Source organism: Eleutherodactylus coqui, chromosome 4 (genome assembly GCF_035609145.1).
Source record: "Eleutherodactylus coqui strain aEleCoq1 chromosome 4, aEleCoq1.hap1, whole genome shotgun sequence".
Taxonomy (NCBI): Eukaryota; Metazoa; Chordata; class Amphibia; order Anura; family Eleutherodactylidae; genus Eleutherodactylus; species Eleutherodactylus coqui.
The window spans coordinates 275,505,247-275,532,054 of NC_089840.1; the positions used below are offsets into that span (position 1 = coordinate 275,505,247).

The 26,808-nt window shown below is 47.5% G+C and overlaps 1 protein-coding gene and 1 pseudogene across 1 annotated transcript in view; both read left to right on the top strand.

The window, feature by feature from the left end:
* Positions 1-849: 849 nt before the first annotated feature.
* LOC136624354 (zinc finger protein 300-like) overlaps positions 850-26,808 on the top strand; it is a 253,017-nt gene continuing 227,058 nt past the window's right edge. Inside the window, exons 1-4 of the mRNA XM_066598309.1 lie at positions 850-972; positions 1,353-1,532; positions 1,622-1,745; positions 1,828-1,892. Of these exons, the coding sequence (XP_066454406.1) occupies positions 895-972; positions 1,353-1,532; positions 1,622-1,745; positions 1,828-1,892 (447 nt within the window). The 5' untranslated portion in view covers positions 850-894. The remainder of the gene's footprint in view (positions 973-1,352; positions 1,533-1,621; positions 1,746-1,827; positions 1,893-26,808) is intronic.
* Positions 6,229-7,646, top strand: LOC136624418 (zinc finger protein 300-like; annotated as a pseudogene).

Below are 26,808 nucleotides of genomic sequence, written 5' to 3' on the forward strand. Positions count from 1 at the left end.
CCAGAATTCAAAGCATCATAGGTCCCAATAATGCTCTGAGTTCGGGTCAATAAACCTTGCGGTAAAAATCCCATTATTGTGTTTATCATCTTTAGGGTACACGCACACATTTTTCATTCATTGGGGAAAATTTACATATACTTTTTTGTTTATACTGATGAATAGTCCAAGAAAAATAAATTTCAGCATGTCCGGTTCTTGTCCGAATCTCAGCTGAGAGCAGAACCTGTCACTGTGTGGTGTCCCGCACATCGGATGCACATGGGTGGGATGGCCAAGTGTTAATTGATCACCGTTATGTCCGAGAATCTCGGGCACAACTTTTTAAATGTCTGTGCTTATGTATCCTTAGACCGTACTTATATTGGCGCGTGCAAGACTGATCCAATACTGAACTTTCTATATGCATTCTTACCTGTGAGTGCGATGTGTGTTTTGTGAAAAAAAGGCATCGCTGCACATGAGATTTTCACGAGTGTTAAAATAGCATGTTGTTCAAATAGTAAAATAGAAAAACAGAACATTTACGGTGCACTCGCATAAACACCGTACAGCATGCGATTGTGGAGCAAATGTTTTTTGTTCCAAAGAAAATAATAAGCAGTATCACCCAAAAATAGGACATTCTGCGACCAGTTCAAGAGAAAAATCGCTCATGTAAATTAACCCATGTAAAATAATGGGCTCTTTTCATGTGCAATTTGTGTGCATCCCGCAACGCACAGAAATCATACTAAAAATCGCCCGTCTAAAAACACGCATATTCATTGCTGTCTTTGAATCAACTATAATACAGAGATTTGCAGGGGGTTACATTGTCTTCTCTTCTTCCCTTTCAAGATCCTCAGCTGATATCTTCTATATCAGATAATATTCCTGATTGACCCGACAAGGATGGAGAGGAAGCGGGACAAGATGGCGGAGAGTATATTCACCCTCACCCTAGAGATACTCTTCCGGCTTACAGGAGAGGTGAGAGATTTTGGGGATGGCGTCACGTTCCATCATTCTTATTTATGTCAGTCTCTGGTCACATCTACGGCAGAGGATTTACTGCTGATTCATCATAAATGCCGGAAAAATAATAGTCAGTTGCTCTGTTCTGGTAGAACGACGGAAACCCAACAGATCTACTATAAGGCAATTAGAGGTTGGGGGTCATTATTGTCTGTCATCTAACAGAACCAAAACTCTGATCATTTTGTTCTTCTGCTCCTGAGACTGAGTAGAACAACGGAGATGATGAACACAGATGTGAGGAGAATCCTAAGAACTGTTGGCCATAACTGGAGACATGAAGGACTCTGCGAATGTCTGCAGTGATATTTATGGATGTATCTCCCCATAAATAGGATTACACGGTAGTGAAGAAGACTTCTAGTGACGGCTATCAGGCCCTGGTGTCTGATGGACGGGGAAGACCCCTGAGCCCAATCATAGGGCCTCCACCTCACCCCCTGATACTGGAGGAGCTCAATGAGCAGAAGATCCTAGAACTCACCAACAAGATGATTGAGCTGCTGACTGGAGAGGTGACGCTGCTGGGAATGCTGGGACATTATACAGTAACGCTATGGCGGTATAAGGTGCCTGGGTGATGACGGTATCATTGTGTTGTCAGGTTCCTATAAGGTGTCAGGACATCACTGTCTATTTCTCCTTGGAGGAGTGGAAGTATTTAGAAGGACACAAGGATCTATACAAGGACATCATGATGGAGGACCACCAGCCTCCCCCATCACCAGGTAATAGACAGGACTAAATCCACACAGCCTTTATTATTTATATGTAGAGAATGAATTCAGTGGCTGTCTGTGTTTTCTGCAGGTAGAACCAGTAAGAAAATAGCAGCAGAGAGATGTCCCTATCCTCTTCTTCCACAGGATGATCAGGTAGATGGAGAGAAGGTCTCATGAAATCTCCCCTCTGGTCAGTAGGATGGCTGGCAAGGTCTTGTCTTCAGTCTAATTATATGACTAGCTGATATACCCGGCCTCATGTTGTTTGCACTGAAAATTTTATGAAGTCAAGGTTACTTTAGAGTAACTGAGGAATAAAATGTGTATACACATAGAGGAGCATTAGATTTTTCTCAGGCTGTGTATACCAATGTCCCTCTGCAGAATGTGCCACCCCTCACAGTCTCCTCATTTAGGACCTAAAGAATGCTTGCACCAAATTTTACGCTTGTAGGACAAGAGGAAACTACATTACATAGGGGTGCATTTACCTTTGCAATTAGCATTGAATATTTGTCTTGGGACCCCTTTACTTTCCCTATTTAGGAACTAAAGAATGCTCCTGCCAAAGTTCATGTTTGTCTGACACTGGGAAGTTAGAGAACTAGATTTGGTATATTACACAGGGCTGCCAGTACTTTTGCACTTAGCATTGAATTTTCAAGTTGTGACCCCTTTACTTTTCCTATTTAGGACCTAAGTAATGGTCATGCCTAATTTCTTGTTTGTACGAGATCATGAAGTTAAAGAACTAGATTTGGTACATTACACAGGGGTGCCAGTATTTTTGCAATAAGCATTGTAGTTTCGAGTTGTGACCCCTTTACTTTCCCTATTTAGTAACTAAAGAATGCCCCTGCCAAATTTTATGTTTGTACGACCTCAAAAAGTTAAGAGAATTAGATTTGGTACATTACACAGCTGTGCAAATACATTTGCACTTAGCATTGAATTTATGAGTTGTGATCCCCTTACATTTCCTATTTAGGACCTGAAGAATGGTTTTGCCAAATTTCATGTTTGTGTGACATTGGGAAGTTAGAGAATTAGTTAGTCAGTGAGGGCTTTCACCTTTATATATATACTAACTGTTATGCTCGGCCTTGCCCAATTTAATTTGAAACAGGTGCTTACATGTTATTTGCACGGAAAATTTTATGAAGTCAAGGTTAATTTAGAGTAACCGATGAATAAAATATGTATACATATAGAGGAGCATTAGATTCTCCTCAGGCTGCATGTACCGATGTCCCTCTGCAGAATGTGCCACCACTCCCACTCTCCCCATAGGACTTAAAGAATGTTTGCGACAAATTTCACGCTTGTACGACACCAGGAGAGAACTAGTGGTGAGTCAGTCAGTAAGTGAGTGAGGGCTTTCACACACACACATATATATACATATAAATTGATAATTCTGTAATGAGAAACAGACATTAGATCTCCGCATCTTATCACTATTTTCTGGTTCTGGAGACTTCTGGTTGGAATAAAGAAGCAACAGGTTGGATTTATACAGGAGACCTGCAGCTATTTGGCCCAGATCACTACTGCTGTCATGTCATTTCGGCTCCTCATACTAATTAATGACCTTTTCTGGCCATATAAAACCTTCCCCACGACTTCTCCAACTGTGTGATGACTTTTACAATATTTATTTCACAGCTGGTGAAACTGGAGGAAGATCCGATCCCTATTGATGCTTCAGAGACACATGTGAGGGGGAATAAGCTATGTAAGGAGGGGATTCCTACAGATAACCCCCCAGGTGAGACTACATGTAGGGAAGAGTCTGTGTTGTTGGGGTTTTCTGCTGAATGTTGCTTATTTAGCCCAAAACAATGTTAAGAATTTTTTTCATAATACGCTACTCAAATAAAAATTAAGGCAACTTTTAAGTCACATTAGGAGTAAAACTATCAGTCCCGCACACATTGACTCCAAATAGCAGTTTTTTTTAAATCCATATCAACCTCTTGAGGACGCGGCCCTTTTTTTCCATATTTGTTTTTTCTTCCCCCTTTATAATACAATCATAACTCTATTATTTATCCATCTGAGGGCTTGATGTTTTGCAGGACGAGTCATATTTTTCAATGGCACTATTTAATCTACCATATAATGTGCTGAAAACTTCTGACAGCCATAACATTTTTGTTTTTCCGTGAACATAATTATGCAAGAACTCATTTTGTGTGAGACGTCCTGGAGTTTTTGTTAGTACCATTTTAGAATACATACGACTTTTTGATTGCTTTTTATTCCATTTTGTCCTGGAGAAGAGGTGACTAAAAAAGCATAATTCCCTTTTTTTTCTGATGACGCTCATTGTGCGGGGTATACAATGGGTTACATTGATGGGTTGGACCATTACAGACACAGCGATTCCAAATATGTAATTTTGTTTTATAGTTTTTTTTATTATTATAAATGTGGCAAAGGGGTGTTTTTTAAACTTTTAATAATTTTTATTTATTTTAATAATTAGTAAAACTTTTAAAACTTATTCTTACTATTTTTTTAGTCCCCATAAGGAACATGAACTTGCGTTGCTTTTAAAAATCTTTAAGTGGGCGAAGTGGGAAAAGCACCACAGCTGCACCCCTTTGGGGTGGGGGGTCATTTCTGCGGTTTTCATGGTGCAGTAAAAATTATATTTCTTAATTCTGAGGGTCAGTACGAGTACAGGGATACTAAATTCATACAGTTCTTTAATATGTAATAATGCTTAAAAGGTAAATACATTTTAAGAAAAAATGTTTTTCTGACGCTAGATTTTACCTGCATTATATTTTCATTTTTCCTTTTTTGTGGGGTGACCTGTAGTTTGCATTGGTACCATTTTGGGGAACATATAACGTTTTGATATTCATTTTTTTTCTTAGAGTGACCAAAAACAATGCAATTCTCTCACTTTCTATTGTTTTTTTTTTTCTGACGGAGACCTAAGTAGACCTTTATAGATGCAGTGATACCAATTTGTAGATTTTTTTACTTTACTTTAGATTTTTACAATCCTAATAAAAAAAACACTTTATTTATCGACCAGACCATGGGTATAGCTACTGCCTCTAGGAGGTGGACACTAAGCAAAAAAAAGTGTTAGCTTCTCCTACCAGCTACACACCTCCTGCACAAACCAGCTAATCAGTTTTAGCTTAGAATCTCGGAGCTCTATGGTAGTCAGGTGAGTATTTTCTCCACTGAGGTAAGTATTCTCTCCTCCCTCTTTTCCTTCCCCTTTCTTTTTACCACCGCCACTGCAGCCACCTTTCTTTACTCCACTTCCAACCCCTCCACCCACCCACCAAAACCAGTCAACCTATACTGAGCCCCCTAGCAGATGCTCCTTGGGGTGGCATATTGCTGGGGAGTATGAAGATTTCCCTATGAGAGACAGTTCCATTTCCTCTTTTTTTTCAGGCCTTCTTACAGCTTGCGAAACCGCTGCGGTGGTCCTGCTGGAGGAAGGCAGTATCTTATGTGGCTACAGCCCATGGGGATGCTGCAGGACTGCTTCTCCTTTGTCCTTATCCCAGGTGGCACTGATTTTCATTGCCCATTCTTGACTAGCCAATAATGTTTCTAAAGCTATTTGTGGTAAGAGTTCTCATCTACCAGAAAACAAAGCCAGCCATGCGTGGTTCTGCACAGAAGAGGAGTCTCCAGTTTTGTTTCTTTTGCCACTCCAAAACATAACGCTCTCCTACAAACTGCGCCCATTCTGGGGTCCCTGGCCTCTATACTCCAAGTCCGCCTATACTAAATATTCTATGTGTATGGCTGTTCAGAACCAAGGCAATCAGAGTGGGGTGATGACTTTTCCTATTCAAGGAGACCTAACTCACTCATGGCTCAGACATCTATGTTCAGAAGGTTATCTCTTCGAGCTATGCCATATAGTTTTCTACAAACTCCAAGATTGCTTCTTCAGTTCCAAAATTCTGTTCTTTCCTTCATAGTGCAATGCTTTGGCTTATGCGATACACACTCTCTCCTCTCAGGGTGTAATTGTCCCTGTTTTGCCATAAACAGTGCAGGGGGTTCTGTTCATATCTCTTCATGTTACCCAAGGAGGATGGCACTGTCCGACCTGTTCTGCATCTGAAGAGATTAAATCAATATGTCAGGGTTCAACAGTTCAGCGTAGAGTTGTTGAGATCTGTCATTGCGTCCATGGGAGTTTCTGTCATCCATTGATATTAAGCAATTCACCTAGTGATTTCTTCTTAAAGCTTCTGTGCTCTGTAACCTTACTAGCTGCATGAGCCATGGTTAGGAGCAACAGCTGAGAGCTTCAGTTGTATGTACTAATTAAACGTCAATGCATTGAGAAAAGCACAAAAAATAAGCTTATTGGCTGAAATAATTGATCCTTTAGGATGGCTGTCAGTAGATTAGGTGCTACACAAATTATTGTGGCTCCTGTGAATGGGAAAACCCTTTAGCATTTTATATACAAATGTCATAAACTATCAGTATAATTGTAATGCTATATTTAAAAATATTAAAATCCATTTTATTCTTGGCAGATGACGACACCAGGAGCTCAGAGGGACATCTGAGATCAACAGATTATGAAGTGGAAGATCCTGGTATCATAGAAGATACAAATATGCCCTCAGCCCTTCACAGCAAAAATCTATCTTCTGATCCTTCTAAACTGGTTCCATCTTCTGATTCAGTACAGAATGTTAAACAAAATAAAATTTACAGAACAGATGTTGAACAACAAAGAGTTCACACAGGGGAGAAGCCATATTCATGTTCTGAATGTGGTAAATGTTTTAACCAAAAATCAAGACTTGTGTTACATCAGAAAATTCACACAGGGGAGAAGCCATTTTCATGTTCTGATTGTGGGAAATGTTTTAACCGAAAATCAAATCTTGTGTTACATCAGAGAATTCACACCTTGGAGAAGCCATATTCATGTTCTGAATGTGGGAAATGTTCTAACAATAAAGCAGATATTGTTAAACATCAGAGAATTCACACAGGGGAGAAGCCATATTCATGTTCTGAATGTGGAAAATGTTTTAACCAAAAATCAAGTCTTGTGCTACATCAGAGAATTCACACAGGGGAGAAGCCATTTTCATGTTCTGATTGTGGGAAAGGTTTTAACCGAAAATCAAATCTTGTGTTACATCAGAGAATTCACACAGTGGAGAAACCATATTCATGTTCTGAATGTGGGAAATGTTTTAACCTAAAATCAAATCTTGTGTTACATCAAAGAATTCACACAGGGGAGAAGCCATATTCTTGTTCTGAATGTGGGAAATGTTTTAACCAAAAATCAAGTCTTGTTTTACATCAGATAATTCACACAGGGGAGAAGCCATATTCATGTTCTGAATGTGGGAAATGTTTTTACCGAAAATCAAATCTTGTGTTGCATCAGAGAAATCACGCAGTGGAGAAGCCATATTCATGTTCTGAATGTGGGAAATCTTTTATCAATAAAGGAGATCTTGTTAAACATCAGAGAATTCATACAGGGGAAAAGCCATATTCATGTTCAGAATGTGGGAAATGTTTTAACCAAAAATCAAGTCTTGTGAGACATCAGATAATTCACACAGGGGAGAAGCCATTTTCATGTTCTGAATGTGGGAAATGTTTTAACCGAAAATCAAGTCTTGTGTTACATCAGAGAACTCACACAAGGTAGAGAAGATATTTTTATGTTCTGAATATGGGAAATCTTTTCACACATACATATATGTTCTTATTAAACATTAGAAAAAACACACAGAGGAGAAGCCACATTCATGTTAGGAATATGGGAACTGTTTTAAACATAAATCACATCTCGCTGTACATCAGACATGTATCTTCCTGATTGTGGAAAATGTTTTAAGCCGAAACCAACTCTCATTAAAAATCAGAAAATTCACACAAGGGAAGAAGCCATTTTTATGTTTAGAATATGGGGAAAAAAATCCATTTACATGTTTTGATTGTGGTGAATGTTTTATGCATCATTTACATGTTTAGATTGTGGTGAATGTTTTATGCATAAATCAACTGTCGTTACTCATCTGAGATCTCACACAGGGGAGAAGGCATTTTCATGTTGAGAATGTGAGAAATGTTTTGTATTCAAAAGATTTTTATTGAAACTTTAAGGGTAATACAAGAAACACGAATGCAAAAAGATATAAAATATTTAACATATAAGTTGTGATGAAATAAATTGTTTGACTTGTCCTATTGTCTTTTGCCTAATAACAATTGACTCATATTTTCATGTAAACTTAGGAGTAATTTTGTTGGTGACATATGCCACCTCTCCGTATATACCTCTCAAGTATGAATATACCAGAAGCCCTGCTTATGATAATCAGAAAGGGCTCGGCCTATGGTGTAATTCTACCGTTGTTTGGTTGCCTGCAATCTAAACATAAATTTAATTAAGAAACCAAGTAACTAAGTTTAAAAATGAATAAGAAAAAGAAAAAAAATGTTTTGGGAGGGGGAAGGTAATAATGCAGGGTACCTAGGAATAAGGAAGATGAAGAGTAGAGAAGCAGAAAAGGAAGATAGAAAGAAGGAGAAGAAAGAAAGGAAGCAGCAGCTTTGAAGATGTGGACTGTGAGTGATGAATAGGGATAGTCTATTGAGTGACTGCTTAAATAGATTTATAGATGTTAATAGAGTTGAAGCTCCCATTCTCTCCCAATCCAGTATCTGAGGAATCCAAAAAGCCCCTTGTCTCTGACAAAAATTTAGACCTTGTCCCATCTTCATCCTTAGCTTAGTTGCATAGTGGTGGAAGAAATCCAGAATACAGTCACCTCTTGTGACCTTATGGTACAGTTCAATATTAGATAGCCCTGCACCTCCTGCCCTTCCTAATTTTTTTAGGGAGCAGACCTTCCACTGAAAGAGGAATCATTCTTAGAGGTGTTTGGCTTCATCTGGGAGAATAGATATATTTAGTATTTCTGACTTTTGTGTGTTTGATTTAAAATAGCTAAGTATTAGAGATGAGCGAGCACCAAAATGCTCCGGTGCTCGGTACTCGAGTCGAACTTTCCGTGATGCTCGAGAGCTCGTTTCAAGTAATGAACCGCATTGAAGTCAATGGGCGACTCGAGCATTTTTCTATGGGACCGATGCTCCGCATAGCTGATGATTTGTGAAACACCAGAAAACATCAAAAAGTCATGGAAACACCACAGAAACGGATACGGAAGGGCAGGGGCAGCATACATGGCTGCATCTGATGCTCCCAGGTCCCACTATTAAGCCAAAATGGGGGCAAGAGTCTGGCGGTCACCCCCCTAACAATTTAACTTTGGACAAACCCTCATTAGCAAGGCACATGCGCTGGCACATCTTAGCCAAGCACCACATTACCTGCAACCAAGGACAATCACTGCCTGCAATTGACCCTGCTGCCTCTTCTCCTGGGTTACATGCTGGCATTGCTGTCCAACCCCCCCGCACGACCCTGCGTCCACAGCGCACACAAAAGTTTCCCTGCGCAGCGTTCAGCTGCCCTCATGCCACACGCTCGCTTCATAGCCACACCACCCTTATGTCTATTTATAAGTGCGTACTGGATGATGAGGAACCAAAGGCACACACTGCAAAGGGTTGACAGGGCCAGGCAGTGACCCTCTTTGAAAGTGTGGGCGGTAGCCCACAATGCTGTTGAGAATTGATGATAGATTGACGTACCAGCCTCCACCTTGTGTGACCCAAAGTGCCATGAGTTACATAGCAATGGGAAATCCATGTGTCCCCACACAATTCATTCTGTGTAGGTGTCAGATAGCTGAACGACGCGCTAGGAAAGCCATCTGTGCCCTACCCAAGTCATTCAGTGTATTTGTGCCAGATAGCTAAAACACTGCAATGGGAAATCTTTGTGCAGCCACAGCATAGGCGAGCCCATGAAACCCAAGGAAAATATTAAACATGAAGCAATTACAGTGCCCAAACATGGCAGACTTTCACTCCGCCCCAGAGCTCGGCCTCTGCACACACCCTTAGTAATCGTGGGCATAAAGTGTACTCCAATGCTAGTACAGCTGTGAAGGTCTCATTAAATCAGTTACGGTTGCTTTCATCGCTCCAAAGACTGGATGAACCAGGATGTATACGCAGACCCCAGTAACATTTCTGCTGCAAAAGAATAGGCGGACCCCTGTAACATTTCTGTAGCAGAAGTATATGCAGACCCCAGTAACATTTCTGTAGTAAAAGTATAGGCAGACCCCTGTAACATTTCTGTAGCAGAAGTATAGGCAGACCCCTGTAACATTCCTGTAGCAAAGGTATAGGCAGACCCCAGTAAATTTCTGTAGTAATAGTATAGGCGGACCCCAGTAACATTTCTGTAGTAAAAGTATAGGCAGACCCCTGTAACATTTCTGTAGCAAAGGTATAAGCAGACCCCTGTAACATTTCTGTAGCAAAGGTATAAGCAGACCCATGTAACATTTCTGTAGCAAGAGTATTGGCGAACTCCTGAAACATTGGTGTACCATGAGTGTAGGTGAAGCCCGGAAAAATTAGTTAGATAACAGTATAGGCGAGGGCCAGAAAAATTGGTGTACCAAGAGTACAAGTGTACCCCTGAGAAATTGCTCAACCGCGAGGGCAGGTGAAACTCATAAACATTTTTTAAAGATACAGCTCTCTGTTACCTAGTTTGCAACAAAGCCTGGAGGCAGCCCTGTGAAAAAAAATGGTTTCTGTTAAAGTATCAATACTTTTGAAACATTGAAAAATTCTACCAAAAATTATAAATAGAGCCTTTTGGGCCGCAGAAAAATTGGCAGTTCAGTGTGATGACATGCTATTTTAGGAGGAGGAGTAATAATATCCAAGAGTGATTGACAAAGCTAATTCCCCCTTTTTTTCCGGTGATAGAGAATGCTTTTTTTCTCCGATTGCAGGGAAAAGAATCATTAGGTTCCGCTCCTCTCCGCTGGCAGAGTAGAGAATTCTGGGAAAATCCAGCCTTTGTTTATCTTTATGAGTGTAAGCATGTCAGCACGGGCAGTTGACAGGCGGGTACGCTTATCCGTGATGATTCCTCCAGCTGCACTAAACACCCTCTCTGACAAGATGCTAGCGGCAGGGCAGGCCAGCACCTCCAGGGTGTACAGCACAAGTTAGTGCCACGTGTCCAGCTTTGACACCCAATAGTTGTGTGGAGCAGAGGCATCACGGAGGACGATGGTATGATTGGCTACGTACCCCCTCACCATCTTTTTACAGTGCTCCCTCCAACTCAGCCTTGACTGGGGAGTGGTGATACAGTCTTGCTGGGGACTGATAAAGCTGACAAAGGCCTTGGAGAGTGTTCCCCTGCCTGCGCTGGACATGCTGCCTGATCTCTGCGCCTCCCCTGCTTCTTCGCCCTCGGAGTTGCGTCTTCTGCCACTAGCTCTGTCAGATGGGAACTTTAGCATCACTTTTTCCACCAGGGCCTTGTAGTATTGCATCACTCTCGTACCCCTTTCCTCTTCGGGAATGAGAGTGGAAAGGTTCTCCTTATACCGTGGGTCAAGAAGGGTGTACACCCAGTAATCCGTGTTGGCCAGAATGTGTCTAACGCAAGGGTCATGAGAAAGGCAGCCTAACATGAAGTCAGCCATGTGTGCTAGGGTACCTGTACGCAAAACATTGCTGTCCTCACTAGGAAGATGGCTTTCAGGATGCTCCTCCACAGCCCATACACGCTGAACAGATGAGAGGCAAGTAGCATGGGTACCCTCTACAGTGTGCCCAGCTGTATCTTCCCCCTCCTCCTCCTCCTCACCTTCCTCCAAAACGCGCTGAGATATAGACATGAGGGTTATCTGGCTATCAAGCGACATACTGTCATCCCCAGTCTCCTGCTCCAACCGCAAAGCGCCGACCTTTATGCTTTACAGCGTACTTCTTGGCAGGCAAAGCAGCGGGATGGTAACGCTAATGATTACCGCATCGCTGCTCACCATCTGGATAGACTTCTCAAAGTTTCCGAGGACCTGGCAGATATCTGCCATCCATGCCCACTCCTCAGTAAGCAATTACGGAGGCTGACTACCACTACGCCGCCCATGTTGCAGCTGGTATTCCACTATTGCTCTATGCTGCTCGTACAGCCTGGCCAACATGTGCAGTGTAGAATTCCAGCGTGTGGGCACATCGCACAGCAGTCGGTGCTCTGGCAGCTGAAACAGACGTTGCAGGGTCCTCAGGGTGGCAGTGTCCGTGGTGGACTTGCGGAAATGTGCACAGACGCGGTGCACCTTGCCGAGCAGGTCAGACAAGTGTGGGTAGTTTTTCAGAAACCGCTGAACCACCAGATTGAAGACGTGGGCCAGGCATGGCAAGTGTGTGAGGCTGCCGAGCTGTAGATCCTCCACCAGGTTACGGCCGTTGTCACACACAACCATGCCCGGTTGGAGGCTCAGCGGCGAAAGCCAGAGGTTGGTCTACTCTGTCAGACCCTGCAACAGCTCAGGGGCCATGTGCCTCTTGTCACCTCAGCTGATTAGTTTCAGCACGGCTTGCTGATGCTTGCCCACCTCTGTGCTGCCACGCCACGCGCTGCCGACTGCTGGCGACGTGCTCACATTTCTTAATTGAGAGGTAGAGGTGGCAGAGGAGGAAGAGGAGGGGTAGAGTTTGGAGGAGGTGGCATAGAACGCCGCAGATACCAGCACCGAGTTAGAACCCGCTATTCTGGGTGTGGGTAGGACGTGAGCGGTCCCAGGCTCTGACTCGGTCCCGGCCTCCACCAAATTCACCCAATGTGCCGTCAGGGAGATATAATGGCCCTGCCCGCCTGTACTTGTCCACGTGTCCGTGGTTAAGTGGAACTTCCCAGTAACCGCGTTGATGAGGTCACGATTTATGTTGTGGGAGACATGCTGGTGTAGGGCTAGGACGGCACACCGGGGAAAAAAGTGGCGACTGGGGACCGGACTGCCGCCGCCATCATGTTTTTGAAAGCCTCCGTTTCCACAAGCCTGTATGGCAGCTTCTCCAGGCTGATTAATTTGGCAATATGCATGTTTAAAGCTTGTGCGTGCGGGTGGGTGGCGGCGTATTTGAGCTTTCGCTCCAACGCTTGTGTTAGCGACAGCTGAACGCTGCACTGAGAGACATTGCTGGATGGAGTGGAGGACGGTGGAGGGGAGGGTGTGGGTGCAGGCCGGGAAGCTCTCGAGGCTGTGTCCTAGGAGGGGGATTGGATCTGTGTGGCAGGTGGGGGCACGGGGGAAGAGGCAGTGGTGTGACCTGGAGGCGGTGAATGGCCTTCGTCCCACCTTGTGGGGTGCTTGCCTATCATATGCCTGCACATGCTGGTGGTGGTGAGGCTAGTAGTGATGGCTCCCCGGCTGATCTTGGTGCGACACAGGTTGCACACCACTGTTCGTCAGTCGTCCACACTCTCACTGAAAAACATCCACACCTTTGAACACCTAGCCCTCTGTGCGGAAGCTTGCCGCGAGGTGGTGCTTTGGGAAACAGTTGGGCATTCTTTGCTCTGGCCCTGACTCTCCCCCTGGCCACCCCACTGCCTCTTCCAACCTGTCCTGCTGCTGCACTTGCCTCCCCCTCTGAAGTCCTGTCCTCAGTAGGCTTAGCAAACCAGATGGGGTAAGTCACCTCATCGTCCAGCTGCTCTTCCTCCGAATCCTTTGTGCGCTCCTCCCTCGGACTTAATGCCCTTACTACTACCTCACTGACAGACAACTGTGTCTCATCATCATCTTTACGCACAGAAAGCTCTTGAGACAGTTACCAGAAGTCCCCAGCCTCATCACCTGGTCTCAGAGAACTTTCCAAAGGTTGGGCATCGGTCACGACAATCTTCTCAGGTGAGAAAGGAACCAGTTTTTCCTACTCATGGCAGGGACCCGAGAACAGTTCCTGGGAGTCTGCCTGCTCATCAGAATATGTCGCTTTCATGGAGTGAGGAGGCTGGGAGGAAGGAGGAGCAGCAGCCAGAGGATGCAGAGTTGCAGTCCCTAGGCCGGGAGTAGTGGACTGTGTAGAAGACTGGGTGGTCGATACATTGCTGGACGCATTTTCTGCCATCCATGACAGGACCTACTCACATTGCTCTGTCTGTAATAAAGGGCTACCACGCAGACCCATAAATTGTGATATGAAGCTGGGGACCCCAGAAACTTGCCTCTCTCCTAATCCAGCAGCAGCTGGCTGTCATTCCCCATGACCAGGAACTCGGCCTGTGCCCACACCCTCAATTGGATGTCCGCGTCCACGTCCTCGACCCTTACCCCTACTCCTCATCATGGCGGACTAAAAATAGAGCAGGGCCCAAATAAATTACCCCAGTGTACTGAGCTAATTCACCGCACACAGAGACTTGTAGATAACGGAGGCTCTATGCTGTGACTTGAAAAAATTAACCCGCTGTCTTGTGCTGATACTTAGGGTTAATTTACCGCTCGCAGAGACTTGTAGATAATAGAGGCTGTGTGGAGTGGGAGAAGACTCTAAAGCCAGTGGATAGTGCTGGTAACTGCGGCGATCTCAACCCCACCAAGGAAAGGATATTGTGAGACGCTCTGCACAGAGGCAAAGCTGAAAAACTTTGCAGTGGCCCAGGAAATATTACAGTACTGTTTAGCGGTGAGACTTCTGTCTAATGCACTGCAGACACAGAACGGTATAAATGAAGTCGTACACAGCAGGCTAGGAAATATTTGAGTGCAGTTTCACAGTAAGAGCTGGTTGTACGGCACTGCAGGCTGAAAAAACTATTACTGAAAGGCTGGGAACAGGCCTAGATGTGTAATACAAAAATGGATGCACTGCAACTCCCAGCCAGCCACAAGTATAATGCACACGGTCAGATGTAGCCCTAAGAAGGACTGTTGGGGTTCTTCAAGAGAGGATCCTACTCTAACACTTTCCTTATTTCAGCAGCAGCTCTTTCCCTGAACTCTGTATAATACACTGCAGACTGAGAATGTTATAGATGAAATGGCCTGCACAGCCCGAGATTTTAAAAAATGGTGCACTACTGCTCCCAGCCAGCCACAACAGTAATGCACACGGTCAGATGTAGCCCTAAGAAGGACCGTTGGGGTTCTTGAAGACAGGACCTACACTAACACTATCCCTGAATGAGCAGCAGCACTTTCCCTAACCTCTGCCAGCGTGTGTCTGAGGTAAGCCGCAGGCGGGACCAGTTTAAGTACTCGGCAGTCACCTGATCTCGCCAGCCACTCACTGCTGTGGGGTGGGATAGAGCTGGCACGTTGCAGCAGGAAGTGGTAATGCCCTCCCCGCATGTCTATTGGCTAGAAAATAGCACTAAACATGCGGGGAAGGAAATGCAATTGGTGTTCGACTCGAGTAACGAGCATGTCGAGTACCTTATTGCTCGAACAAGCATCAAGCTCGGACGAGTGTGCTCGCTCATCTCTACTAAGTATGCTTGTATGTAGCAAATTCCTGTAAAATCACAGAAAGCCTATTTTAGGATTTGGGACATATATTAAAAGATCATCTGCAAAAAGGGATAGCTTATGCTCCTGTTTGCCTATTGTTACTCCTTTGACCAAAGCATTATGTCTGAGGGCATTGGCCAAGGATTCCATCACTAATATAAATAGATAAAGTGATAAGGGGCACCCCTATCTTGTTCCATTCCTGATCGGGAAGGAGGGTGACAGATGCCTATTGACTCGTACCTGTTCTGATGCATTATGGTAGGTTGACCCTGTCAAGAGCCTTTTCTGCGTCTATGGATATTAGATATAATGGTTCTCCAGATCTATGGGTTTTTGAAATTAATGAGAAGGTTTTAATGTTATCTCGGGCCTCCCTGCCCAGGACATAACCAACCTGCTCCCCAGGTATAAGGTGTGGAACATATGGGCTCAGTCGAAGAGCTATCCTTTTGGAAAACCGCATTATACCATTATTTATTAGGAAGATGAGTCAATAGTAGAGATGAGCGAACGTACTCGTCCGAGCTTGATACTCGTTCGAGTATTAGCGTGTTCGAGATGCTCGTTACTCGAGACGAGTACCACGCGATCTTCGAGTTACTTTCACTTTCATCTCTGAGACGTTAGCGCGCTTTTCTGGCCAATAGAAAGACAGGGAAGGCATTACAACTTCCCCCTGCGACGTTCAAGCCCTATACCACCCCCCTGCAGTGAGTGGCTGGCGAGATCAGGTGTCACCCGAGTATATAAATCGGCCCCTCCCGTGTCTCGCCACAGATGCATTCTGACATAGTTCAGGGAAAGTGCTGTCTTGCTGGAGTTGCTATAGGGAGATGTTAGGAGTTATTTTAGGCTTCAAGAACCCCAACGGTCCTTCTTAGGGCCACATCTAACCGTGTGCAGTAGTGTGGAGGCTGCTTTTTGCAGTGTTGCACATTTTTGTTTTTTTTTGTATATCGGCCGTGCAGAGCATTGCGTCCTGCAGTAATTTTACATTGTCCAGGGCCAGTAGTGGTGAGGCAGGGACAGAAGACATATTTAGTGTATATAGGCAGTGGGCCTTTCCAAAAACATTTGGGAAAAAAAATCTATTTGGGCTGCCTGTGACCGTCCTCAGTGTACTGGGTCTCTGCTGGGGGTAGTTGTCCTAATTCATACGCAGCCAGCTGTGTTACAGCAGGCTTGCGCAAAATTCTTTCCTGGCTCTGCTGTGCATTCCGTAAGCGAAGTCAGCCTCCAACCACAGGCCAATAAGCGGCACATTTAATTACAGCGTTCTGTTTCTGCACTACTGGTAATACACCATGCTGAGGGGTAGGGGTAGGCCTAGAGGACGTGGACGCGGCCGAGGACGCGGAGGCCCAAGTCAGGGTGTGGGCACAGGCTGAGCTCCTGATCCAGGTGTATCGCAGCCGACTGCTGCGGGATTAGGAGAGAGGCACTTTTCTGGCGTCCCCACATTCATCTCACAATTAATGGGTCCACGCGGTAGACCTTTATTAGAAAATGAGCAGTGTGAGCAGGTCCTGTCGTGGATGGCAGAAAGTGCATCCAGCAATCTATCGACCACCCAGACTTCTGCGCCGTCCACTGCTGCAACTCTGAATCCTCTGGCTGCTGCTCCTCCTTCCTCCCAGCCTCCTCACTCCATTACAATGACACATTCTGAGGAGCAGGCAGACTCCCAGGAACTGTTCTCGGGCCGCTGCCCAGAATGGGCAGCAATGGTTCCGAATCCTCTCCCACTGGAGGAGTTTGTCGTGACCGATGCCCAACCTTTGGAAAGTTCCCGGGGTCCGGGGGATGAGGCTGGGGACTTCCGGCAACTGTCTCAAGACCTTTCAGTGGGTGAGGAGGACGATGACGATGAGACACAGTTGTCTATCAGTGAGGTAGTAGTAAGGGCAGTAAGTCTGAGGGAGGAGCGCACAGAGAATTCGGAGGAAGAGCAGCAGGACGATGAGGTGACTGACCCCACCTGGTTTGCTAAGCCTACTGAGGACAGGTCTTCAGAGGGGGAGGCAAGGGCAGCAGCAGGGCAGGTTGGAAGAGGCAGTGCGGTGGCCAGGGGTAGAGGCAGGGCCAGACCGAATAATCCACCAACTGTTTCCCAAAGTGCTCCCTCGCGCCATGCCACCCTGCAGAGGCCGAGGTGCTTAAAGGTCTGGCAGTTTTTCACTGAGAGTGCAGACGACCAACAAACAGTGGTGTGCAACCTGTGCCAAGATCAGCCGGGGAGCCACCACCACCAGCCTCACCACCACCAGCATGCGCAGGCATATGATGGCCAAGCACCCCACAAGGTGGGACGAAGGCCGTTCACCGCCTCCGGTTTGCACCACTGTCTCTCCCCCTGTGCCCCAACCTGCCACTGAGATCGAACCCCCCTCTCAGGACACAGGCACGACCGTCTCCCGGCCTGCACCCACACACTCACCTCCGCTGTCCTCGGCCCCATCCAGCAATGTCTCTCAGCGCAGCGTCCAGCCGTCGCTAGCACAACTGTTTGAGCGCAAGTGCAAGTACGCCGCCGCGCACCCGCACTCTCAAGTGTTAAACGTGCATATTGCCAAATTGATCAGCCTGGAGATGCTGCCGTATAGGCTTGTGGAAACGGAGGCTTTCAAAAACATGATGGCAGCGGCCCCGCACTACTCGGTTCCCAGTCGCCACTACTTTTCCCGATGTGCCGACCCAGCCTTGCACGACCACGTCTCCCGCAACATTGTACGCGCCCTCATCAACGCGGTTACTGCCAAGGTCCACTTAACAATGGACAAGTGGACAAGCACAGGCGGGCAGGGCCACTATATCTCCCTGACGGCACATTGGGTGTATTTAGTGGAGGCTGGGACCGAGTCAGAGCCTGGGACCGCTCACGTCCTACCCACCCCCAGAATTGCGGGCCCCAGCTCGGTGGTGGTATCTGCGGCGGTGTATGCTTCCTTCACTAAACCACGCTCCTCCTCCTCCTCCTACGCAGCCTCTGTCTCGTAATCAAGATGTGTCAGCAGCAGCACGTCGCCAGCAGTCGGTGTCACGTGGGGTGGCAGCACAGCGGAGGGCAAGTGCCAGCAGGCCGTGCTGAAACTACTCAGCTTAGGAGAGAAGAGGCACACGGCCCATGAACTGCTGCAGGGTCTGACAGAGTAGACCGACCGCTGGCTTGCGCCGCTGAGCCTCCAACCGGGCATGGTCGTGTGTGACAACGGCCGTAACCTTGTGGCAGCTCTGCAGCTCGGCAGCCTCACGCATGTGCCATGCCTGGCCCACGTCTTTAATTTGGTGGTTCAGCGGTTTCTGAAAAGCTACCCACGCTTGTCAGACCTGCTCAAAAAGGTGCGCCGGCTCAGCGCACATTTCCGCAAGTCCAACACGGACGCTGCCACCCTGCGGACCCTGCAACATCGGTTTAATCTGCCAGTGCACCGACTGCTGTGCGACGTGCCCACACGGTGGAACTCTACGCTCCACATGTTGGCCAGGCTCTATGAGCAGTGTAGAGCTATAGTGGAATACCAACTCCAACATGGGCGGCGTAGTGGGAGTCAGCCTCCTCATTTCTTTACAGAAGAGTGGGCCTGGTTGACAGACATCTGCCAGGTCCTTGGAAACTTTGAGGATTCTACCCAGATGGTGAGCGGCGATGCTGCAATCATTAGCGTCACCATTCCTCTGCTATGCCTCTTGAGAAGTTCCCTGCAAAGCATAAAGGCAGACGCTTTGCGCTCGGAAACGGAGGCGGGGGAAGACAGTATGTCGCTGGATAGTCAGAGCACCCTCCTGTCTATATCTCAGCGCGTTGAGGAGTAGGAGGGGGAGGAACATGAGGAGGAGGGGGAAGAGACAGCTTGGCCCACTGCTGAGGGTACCCATGCTGCTTGCCTGTCATCCTTTCACCGTGTATGGCCTAAGGAGGAGGATCCTGAAAGTGATCTTCCTAGTGAGGACAGCCATGTGTTGTGTACAGGTACCCTGGCACACATGGTTGACTTCATGTTAGGATGCCTTTCTCGTGACCCTCGCGTTACACGCATTCTGGCCACTACGGATTACTGGGTTTACAAACTGCTCGGTATAAGGAGAACCTTTTCACTCTTATACCCAAAGAGGAAAGGGGTTCGAGAGTGATGCTATACCACAGGACCCTGGCGGACAAACTGATGGTAAAATTCCCATCCGACAGTGCTAGTTGCAGAAGGCGCAGTTCCGAGGGCCAGGTAGCAGGGGAGGCACGGAGATCATGCAGCATGTACAGCGCAGGCAGGGGAACACTCTCCAAGGCCTTTGACAGCTTTATGGCTCCCCAGCAAGACTGTGTCACTGCTCCCCAGTCAAGGCTGAGTTGGCAGGAGCACTGTAAAAGGATGGTGAGGGAGTATGTAGCCGATCGCACGACCGTCCTCCGTGACGCCTCTGCTCCCTACAACTACTGGGTGTCAAAGCTGGACACGTGGCCTGAACTCGCGCTCTATGCCCTGGAGGTGCTTGCTTGTCCTGCGGCTAGCGTCTTGTCAGAGAGGGTGTTTAGTGCGGCTGGGGGAATCATCACAGATAAGCGTATCGGCCTTTCAACCGACAGTGCCGACAGGCTTACACTCATCAAGATGAACAAAGCCTGGATTTCCCCAGACTTCTCTTCTCCACCAGCGGACAGCAGCGGTACCTAAACAATACGTAGGCTGCATCCGCGGATGGAAGCATCGTTCTCTATCACCATAAAAAACGGGGACCTTTTAGCTTCATCAATCTTTGTATTATATTCATCCTCCTCCTCCTGCTCCTCCTCCTGAAACCTCACGTAATCACACCGAACGGGCAATTTTTCTTAGGCCCACAAGGCTCAGTCATATGACTTTTGTAAACAATGTTTATACGTTTCAATTCTCATTAAAGCGTTGAAACTTGCACCTGAACCAATTTTTTTTTTAACTGGGCTGCCTCCAGGCCTAGTTACAAATGAAGCCACATTAACCAAAGCAATTAATGGGTTTCACCTGCCCTCTTGGTTGGGCATGGGCAATTTTTCTGAGGTACATTAGTACTGTCGGTACACCAATTTTTTTGGGCCCTCGTCTACAGTGTAATCCGAGTAATTTTTATGGGTTTCGCCTGCACTCATGCTACAGCAAGGTGTGTGGGGCTGGCCTACAGTTTTGCTACATAAATGTAACTGGGGCCTTGTCTATACTGCAACTACTGAAATGTGAAAGCGACTGTGCTCCCCCTATACTGCTGCTTCGGAATTGTTACTGGGGCCTGTCTTGACTGCTACTACTACTGAAATGGAACTAATACTGTGCTCCCCCTATACTGCTGCTTCAGAATTGTTACTGGGGCCTGTCTTGACTGCTACTATTACTGAAATGGAACTAAGACTGTGCTCCCCCTATACTGCTGCTTCGGAATTGTTACTGGGGCCTGTCTGGACTGCTACTACTACTGAAATGGAACTAATACTGTGCTCCGCCTATAATGCTGCTAGTGATATGTTACTGGGGCCTGTCCCTAATGCTACCGCTGAAATGTTACTAATTCTGGGCTCTGCCTATACCGCTGCTAATGCTATGTCACTGGGGTGTGGAAACGGAGGCTTCCCAAAGACATGATGGTGGCGAGGCCATTTCCCACCAACGTGGTTACTGTTAAGGTGCATATAACCACGGACACATGGAGAGGACACGTAGTGCCTCAAAAACATCCCCCTCCTCCTCCAACAATAAAAACATTCTTGGCAAATACCTTTGCATTGGTCCGTCTGGTGGCAGTCCAAGAATTTCACCTTTACCGACACAACAAGAGAGCTCCCCCACCATCCCCCCTGCCACGGCCCACTTAATCCTGGCCACATTCCAAAAACCAACTAAATAAAACCGCGCTACTAGGTCCGCAGTCGCCACCACATTCCCACCAACGCGGTTACTGTTAAGGTACATATTACCAGTCTTACTGGGGCATGCACTTTGGCCCGAAGCATACCTGTATTGTATGTGACGTTAGCTCTGCTGAGCAGGGCACTGCAATGGGATTTATGCATGTACCGCCGGTGAGTTCCAGGGAGCCACCCATGCTGTGGGTCCACAGGGACTTCACATTAGAGATTTGTCCCTGCCAGTGTCTATGTATTAAAAACCCCAGTCAGACTGGGGCATGCATTGTGGGCCGAAGCCCACCTGCATTTAATCGGACGTAACCTCAGCTGTGCTGGGCAATGCAATGGGATATAGATATATACCGCCGGTGGCTTCCTGGGACCCACCTATGCTGTCGGTCCACACGGAGTTGTAACTGCATGTGTCTACTTATAAAGAACCCCAGTCTGACTGGGGCATGCAGTGTGGGCCGAAGCCCACCTGCATTAAACCTGATGCTACCTCAGCTGTGCTGGGCACTGCAATGGGATATATTAATGTACCGCCGGTGGGTTCCAGGGAGCCACCCATGCTGTCGGTCCACACGGACTTCAAATTAGTGAGTTGTACCTGCCTGTGTCTATGTATTAAAAACCCGGTCTGACTGGGGCATGCAGTGTGGGCCGAAGCCCACCTGTATTTAATCTGACATTAGCTCTACTATCCGGGGCACTGCATTGGGACTGACTACAGGAGCAATACAGCGCTAATGAGACGTGCACAGCTACGCTAGCATAGGAGTCCGCTGTAGGCACGCGATTGCTGAGGGTTTGTGCAGAGGCCTATGTCCTTGGTGCAGTGAAAGTCCGCTTCCTGCCTAGGATTGCTGAAGCTGTGGGCCGAGGCCTATGTCGTGAACGCGGTGCAAGTCTGCCATGTTTGGCCACTCAGATGAATTTTTGGTTCATGTCTTGGGCTTCCTAGGACCCCCCTATGCTGTTGGTGCAAACTTGGGTAGAGGGCAGAGCGCTGACGGCTTTCCCCTTGCTGTGTGGATTGAGCTATGCGACACCTTGACAGAATGAATACTGTGTGGCACATGGGTTCCCCATGGCTATGCCCACGTTTGCAGCTCCTGATGGAGGTGGCACAGGATTGGAGTTCTCATTGCTTCTTTACAGCATTGTGGGCTATCGCCCCGCCCCTTTTAAAGAGGGTCGCTGCCTGGTCCTGCCAACCCTCTGCAGTATGTGCCTGCGGTTCCTCCTCATGGCAGACGCACTTATAAATAGACATGAGGGTGGTGTGGCTGTGAGGCCAGCGTGTGGCATGAGGGCAGCTGAAGGCTGTGCAGGGACACTTTGGTGTGCGCTGTGGACACTGGGTGGTGTTTGTGTGTGTGTGTGGGGGGGGGGGGAGGGGTGGGCAGCATGTAACCCAGGAGAAGAGGCAGGGGTGTGTCCCGCAGGCAGTGCTTGTGTTTTGTTGGAGGTAGTGTGGTGCTTAGCTAAGGTGTGCCTTGCTAATGAGGGTTTGTCCGAAGTAAAAATTGTTGGGAGGGGGGGGGCCCTCTCTTGCCGCTATTGTGGCTGAATAGTGGGACCTGGGAACCTGAAATGCAGCCCTGCATGTTACCCCTCACCTGCCATATCCGTTTCTGTGTCGTTTCCAGCACTTTCTTGGGTTTTGCAGATTTTCACAAATGAAAACCTTAGCGAGCATCGGCGATATACAAAAATGCTCGGGTCGCCCATTGACTTTAATGGGGTTCGTTACTCGAAACGAACCCTCGAGCATCGCGAAAAGTTCGACTCGAGTAACGAGCACCCGAGCATTTTGGTGCTCGCTCATCTCTAGTCTTTATTCTTCTTCTTCTAATACTTTTTCCAGAGTTTCATTTAGCCTGTGTGCGGCCAATGTCTTTAACTGGTGACTCCAGAACATTTCCTTCCTTCGTAGCTGGTTTAATGATTTCGATGGGATATGTTGTAGTGGGTGACAGCCATGGGTTTCTGCAAAGTGTCGGGATTCACTATGCTTCAGAAATGTATTTTTTATATCAAACCTGTGTTTCGCAATGCGTGTTCTCAAAGCATTTTTTGTTCTCCCCACATATTTTATGCCACAAGTAAATTCTAACAGATAGATAACTAATTTAGCTTCACAATTTAATTTACATTTTACTTTAATTGATTCTCCTTTCTCTCCCATATTAATCTCCTTTCTTCCGTGCATTATATGTTGACAGCATCCCCACTTCTTGCCACATCTGTATGCTCCTAGGCTGTAGGTCTTTAATAGATTGGTCTTTTCATTTTTAGTTCTTTTACTCTCCGGATGAGAAGGGGCTACGATAGTTTCTATGGTTTTGTTCTTTCTAAAGATGACTCTGGGGTTTCTGTTTATGGAGTCAATGACACTTTAAAAAAGAACTATTAAAATTCACAGCAATGAGGCATACACCTATATATAGTACATCACACATATATAGCGCCATACATGGACATTACACACATATATCTGTCGCTTTCTCTCCGTGCACACGCTAAAACCGCTCACTGTTGCCCTCATCCACTCTCAGCTCGATTATTGCGACTCGCCTCTGATCGGCCTCCCCCGCACCAGACTCTCCCCTATCCGATCCATCCTGAATATGGCAGCCAGGCTCATCTTCCTGTCCAGCCGCTAATCTGACACCTATACCATCATCCTACCTTGCCTCCGTCATCTCAATCCACCACCCAGCCACAGCGCTGCACTCCGCTAACAAGATCAGATTAAGCTCCCCTTTTATTTGAACCTTTAATTCTTGCCTCCAAGACTTCTGCAGAGCAGCACCGGTCCTCTGGAAGGCGCTACCCAAAACTATCTGTGCCAACTCTGATACATAATTTCAGGCGTGCTCTAAAAACGCACCTCTACAGGGGGGCATACCATATTCCCTAAACCAAACCCCTCTGTACTCGCCTGATAACATGCTTCCTGTCCTACTGACTGCAATCCCTAGCTCTAATTAACTGCCCCCTGCAGTCATATTGATTCGGCCACTATACGGCTTATGTCTGACCATTGTCCATGTGTATAGTATCCCTCACACACGCTCAGCTCTGCTCCTCCGTCTCTCACACACGCTCAGCTCTGCTCCTCCGTCTCTCACACACGCTCGGCTCTGCTCCCCCTTCTCACACACACTCGGCTCCGCTCCCCCTTCTCACACACGCTCGGCTCTACTCCTCCGTCTCGCACATCCTTGCCTCTGCTCCTGTCTCGCACACGCTCGGCTCTGCTCCTCCGTTTCGCACATGCTCAGCTCTGCTCCTCCGTTTCACACACACACACGGCTCTGCTCCTCCGTCTCGCACATGCTCAGCTCTGCTCTTCCGTCTCACACACGCTCGGGTCCGCTCCTCCGTCTCACACACACGGCTCTGCTCTTCCGTCTCACACATACACGGCTCTGCTCTTCCGTCTCACACACACACGGCTCTGCTCTTCCGTCTCACACACCGTTGCCTCTGCTCCACCACCTCGCACATGCTCGGCTCTGCTCCTCCGTCTCGCACATGTTCAGCTCTGCTACTCGGTCTCGCACATCCTTGCCTCTGCTCCTCCTTCTCGCAACGCTCGCCTCTGCTCCTCCGTCTCACACACGCTCGCCTCTGCTCCTCCTTCTCGCAACGCTCGCCTCTGCTCCTCCGTCTCGCACACGCTCAGCTCTGCTTCTCCGTCTCGCACACGCTCATCTCTGCTCCATTCACTCTCTGAATACACCCTCACACAGCAGAGTCCTGCATCCACTGAGTGGAGAGACCTGGTCATGTGACCCCTTGTCTCCTCCCACACACTGATTACATGACGGTGACATCATCACAGGTCCTGTAAGCATAGAACAACCCCACGGCTCCTGTCCGGCTGCAGGTAATAATAATAATCTTTATATAACTCCAACTTAGTCCGAAAACAGAGCAGTACAGATACCAAAGACAAGGATACTAAAACCACGGTTACATAGTAATCAGCTGATGGAGACAGTAGGGGTGAGGGGCTCCAAGGAGCTTACATACTACAGATAATGGGGGGATACAGAAGGTAGAGGGGCTTTAGATCTGCATGGTATGGCGAGGTGGAGAGTGTGGGATACTATACACAGACAATGGTCAGACATAAGCCGTATAGTCGCCGAATCGGTGTGACTGCAGGGGGCGGTTGGTTACAGCTTGCAGGGATTGCAGTCAGTAGGTCAGGGAGCATGTTATCAGGCAGAGTACAGAGGGGTTTGGTTTAGAGGATATGGTATGCCCCCCTGATGAGGTGCATTTTTAGAGCACGCCTGACGTTTTGTGTGTCTGGGATTGCCCAGATAGCTTTTGGTAGTGCGTTCCAGAGGACTGGTGCTGCTCTGGAAGTCTTGGAGGCGGGAGAGAGAGGTTTGGGTTAAAGGTGCACTCAGTCTGGTTTCATTAGCGGAGCGGATGGCATGGACTGGATGGTGGATTGAGATGAGTGAGACAATATAGGGCGGCGCTGCACTGTGGAGGGCTTTGTGGATGAAGGTAGTGAGTTTGAATAGAATTCTATATTTGACAGGCAGCCAGTGCAGTTACTGGCATGGGGCAGAGGTGTCAGATTAGCGGCTGGACAGGAAGATGAGCCTGGCTGCTGTATTCAGGATGGATCGCAGAGAGGAGAGTCTGACACTGGGGAGGCTGATCAGCAGCGAGTTGCAATAATCGAGCTGAGAGTGGATGAGGGCAACAGTGAGCGTTTTTAGCATGTGCATGGTGAGAAGAGAGCGGATTTTTGTGATGTTTTTGAGGTGCAGCTGACATGTTCGGACCCCAGATTAGATATAGGGGGTAAAGCAGAGATCAAGTCGGAATATAACCCCAAGACAGCAGGCGTGTGGGGAGTTATGGTGCCACACACTGAGATGGAGATGTCAGGATGAGGTCGGTTAGCAGAAGGCGGAAACACCAGTAGGTTAGTTTTTTGAGAGGTTCAGTTTTAGGCTTCTTTCACATGAGCGCATATTGGCCGTCCGTTTTCATGGCCAACCGATATGCGCTGTGATCTGATGCATTGGATTCCAGTGCATTAGATCACATGGGAGTATTTCTGAGGTAAAAACGCCCGGCCAAGCCAATATAGCACTGGTGTTTTTACGTCGGGCCCAAAAGATAGTCCTGGAACTATCTTTTGGGGTGGAATATGTTGGCCGCTGCATGGGCTCCTTTGGCAGCCGATGGCAGCGGCCGTAGGTGGGAGGGAGTTTAGCAGCGTGGCTGCTAAACTTCCTCCCTCCGTTCTCCCCACCTGTGTAGGCTCAACTCTAGTTCCTCCCCGCTTGTTCTGTGCAATAGGAGGGGGGCGGGGCAGAGCTAAGTGTCCGCCCTCTCCACACCCCTTGTACATAGCCATCAATGGGAGGGGGCGGGGCGGGCCAGAGCTTAGATCTGCCACTGTCCCTCCCATTGCACAGAACGAGCGGGGAGAAACAAGAGGTGAGCCTGCAATGGGGAGGGAGGGGAAATGGGCGATGGCCTGGTGAGCTCGGCACATTTGCGCCGGCCTCACCAGGCCATATGATTGGGTGCACAAACCTTTGATTTGTGTGCCCGTTCATTAGACTTTTCACTCCCAACGTAGCGTATATCGGCTTGCCCATATGTGCTCATGTGAAAGAAGCCTTAGGTTTAGAGGACAAAGTGTTAGAGACAACGGACAGAGGAATGTTGCTGTGATGTCACAGGCGGAGGTGTATAACTGGGTGTCATC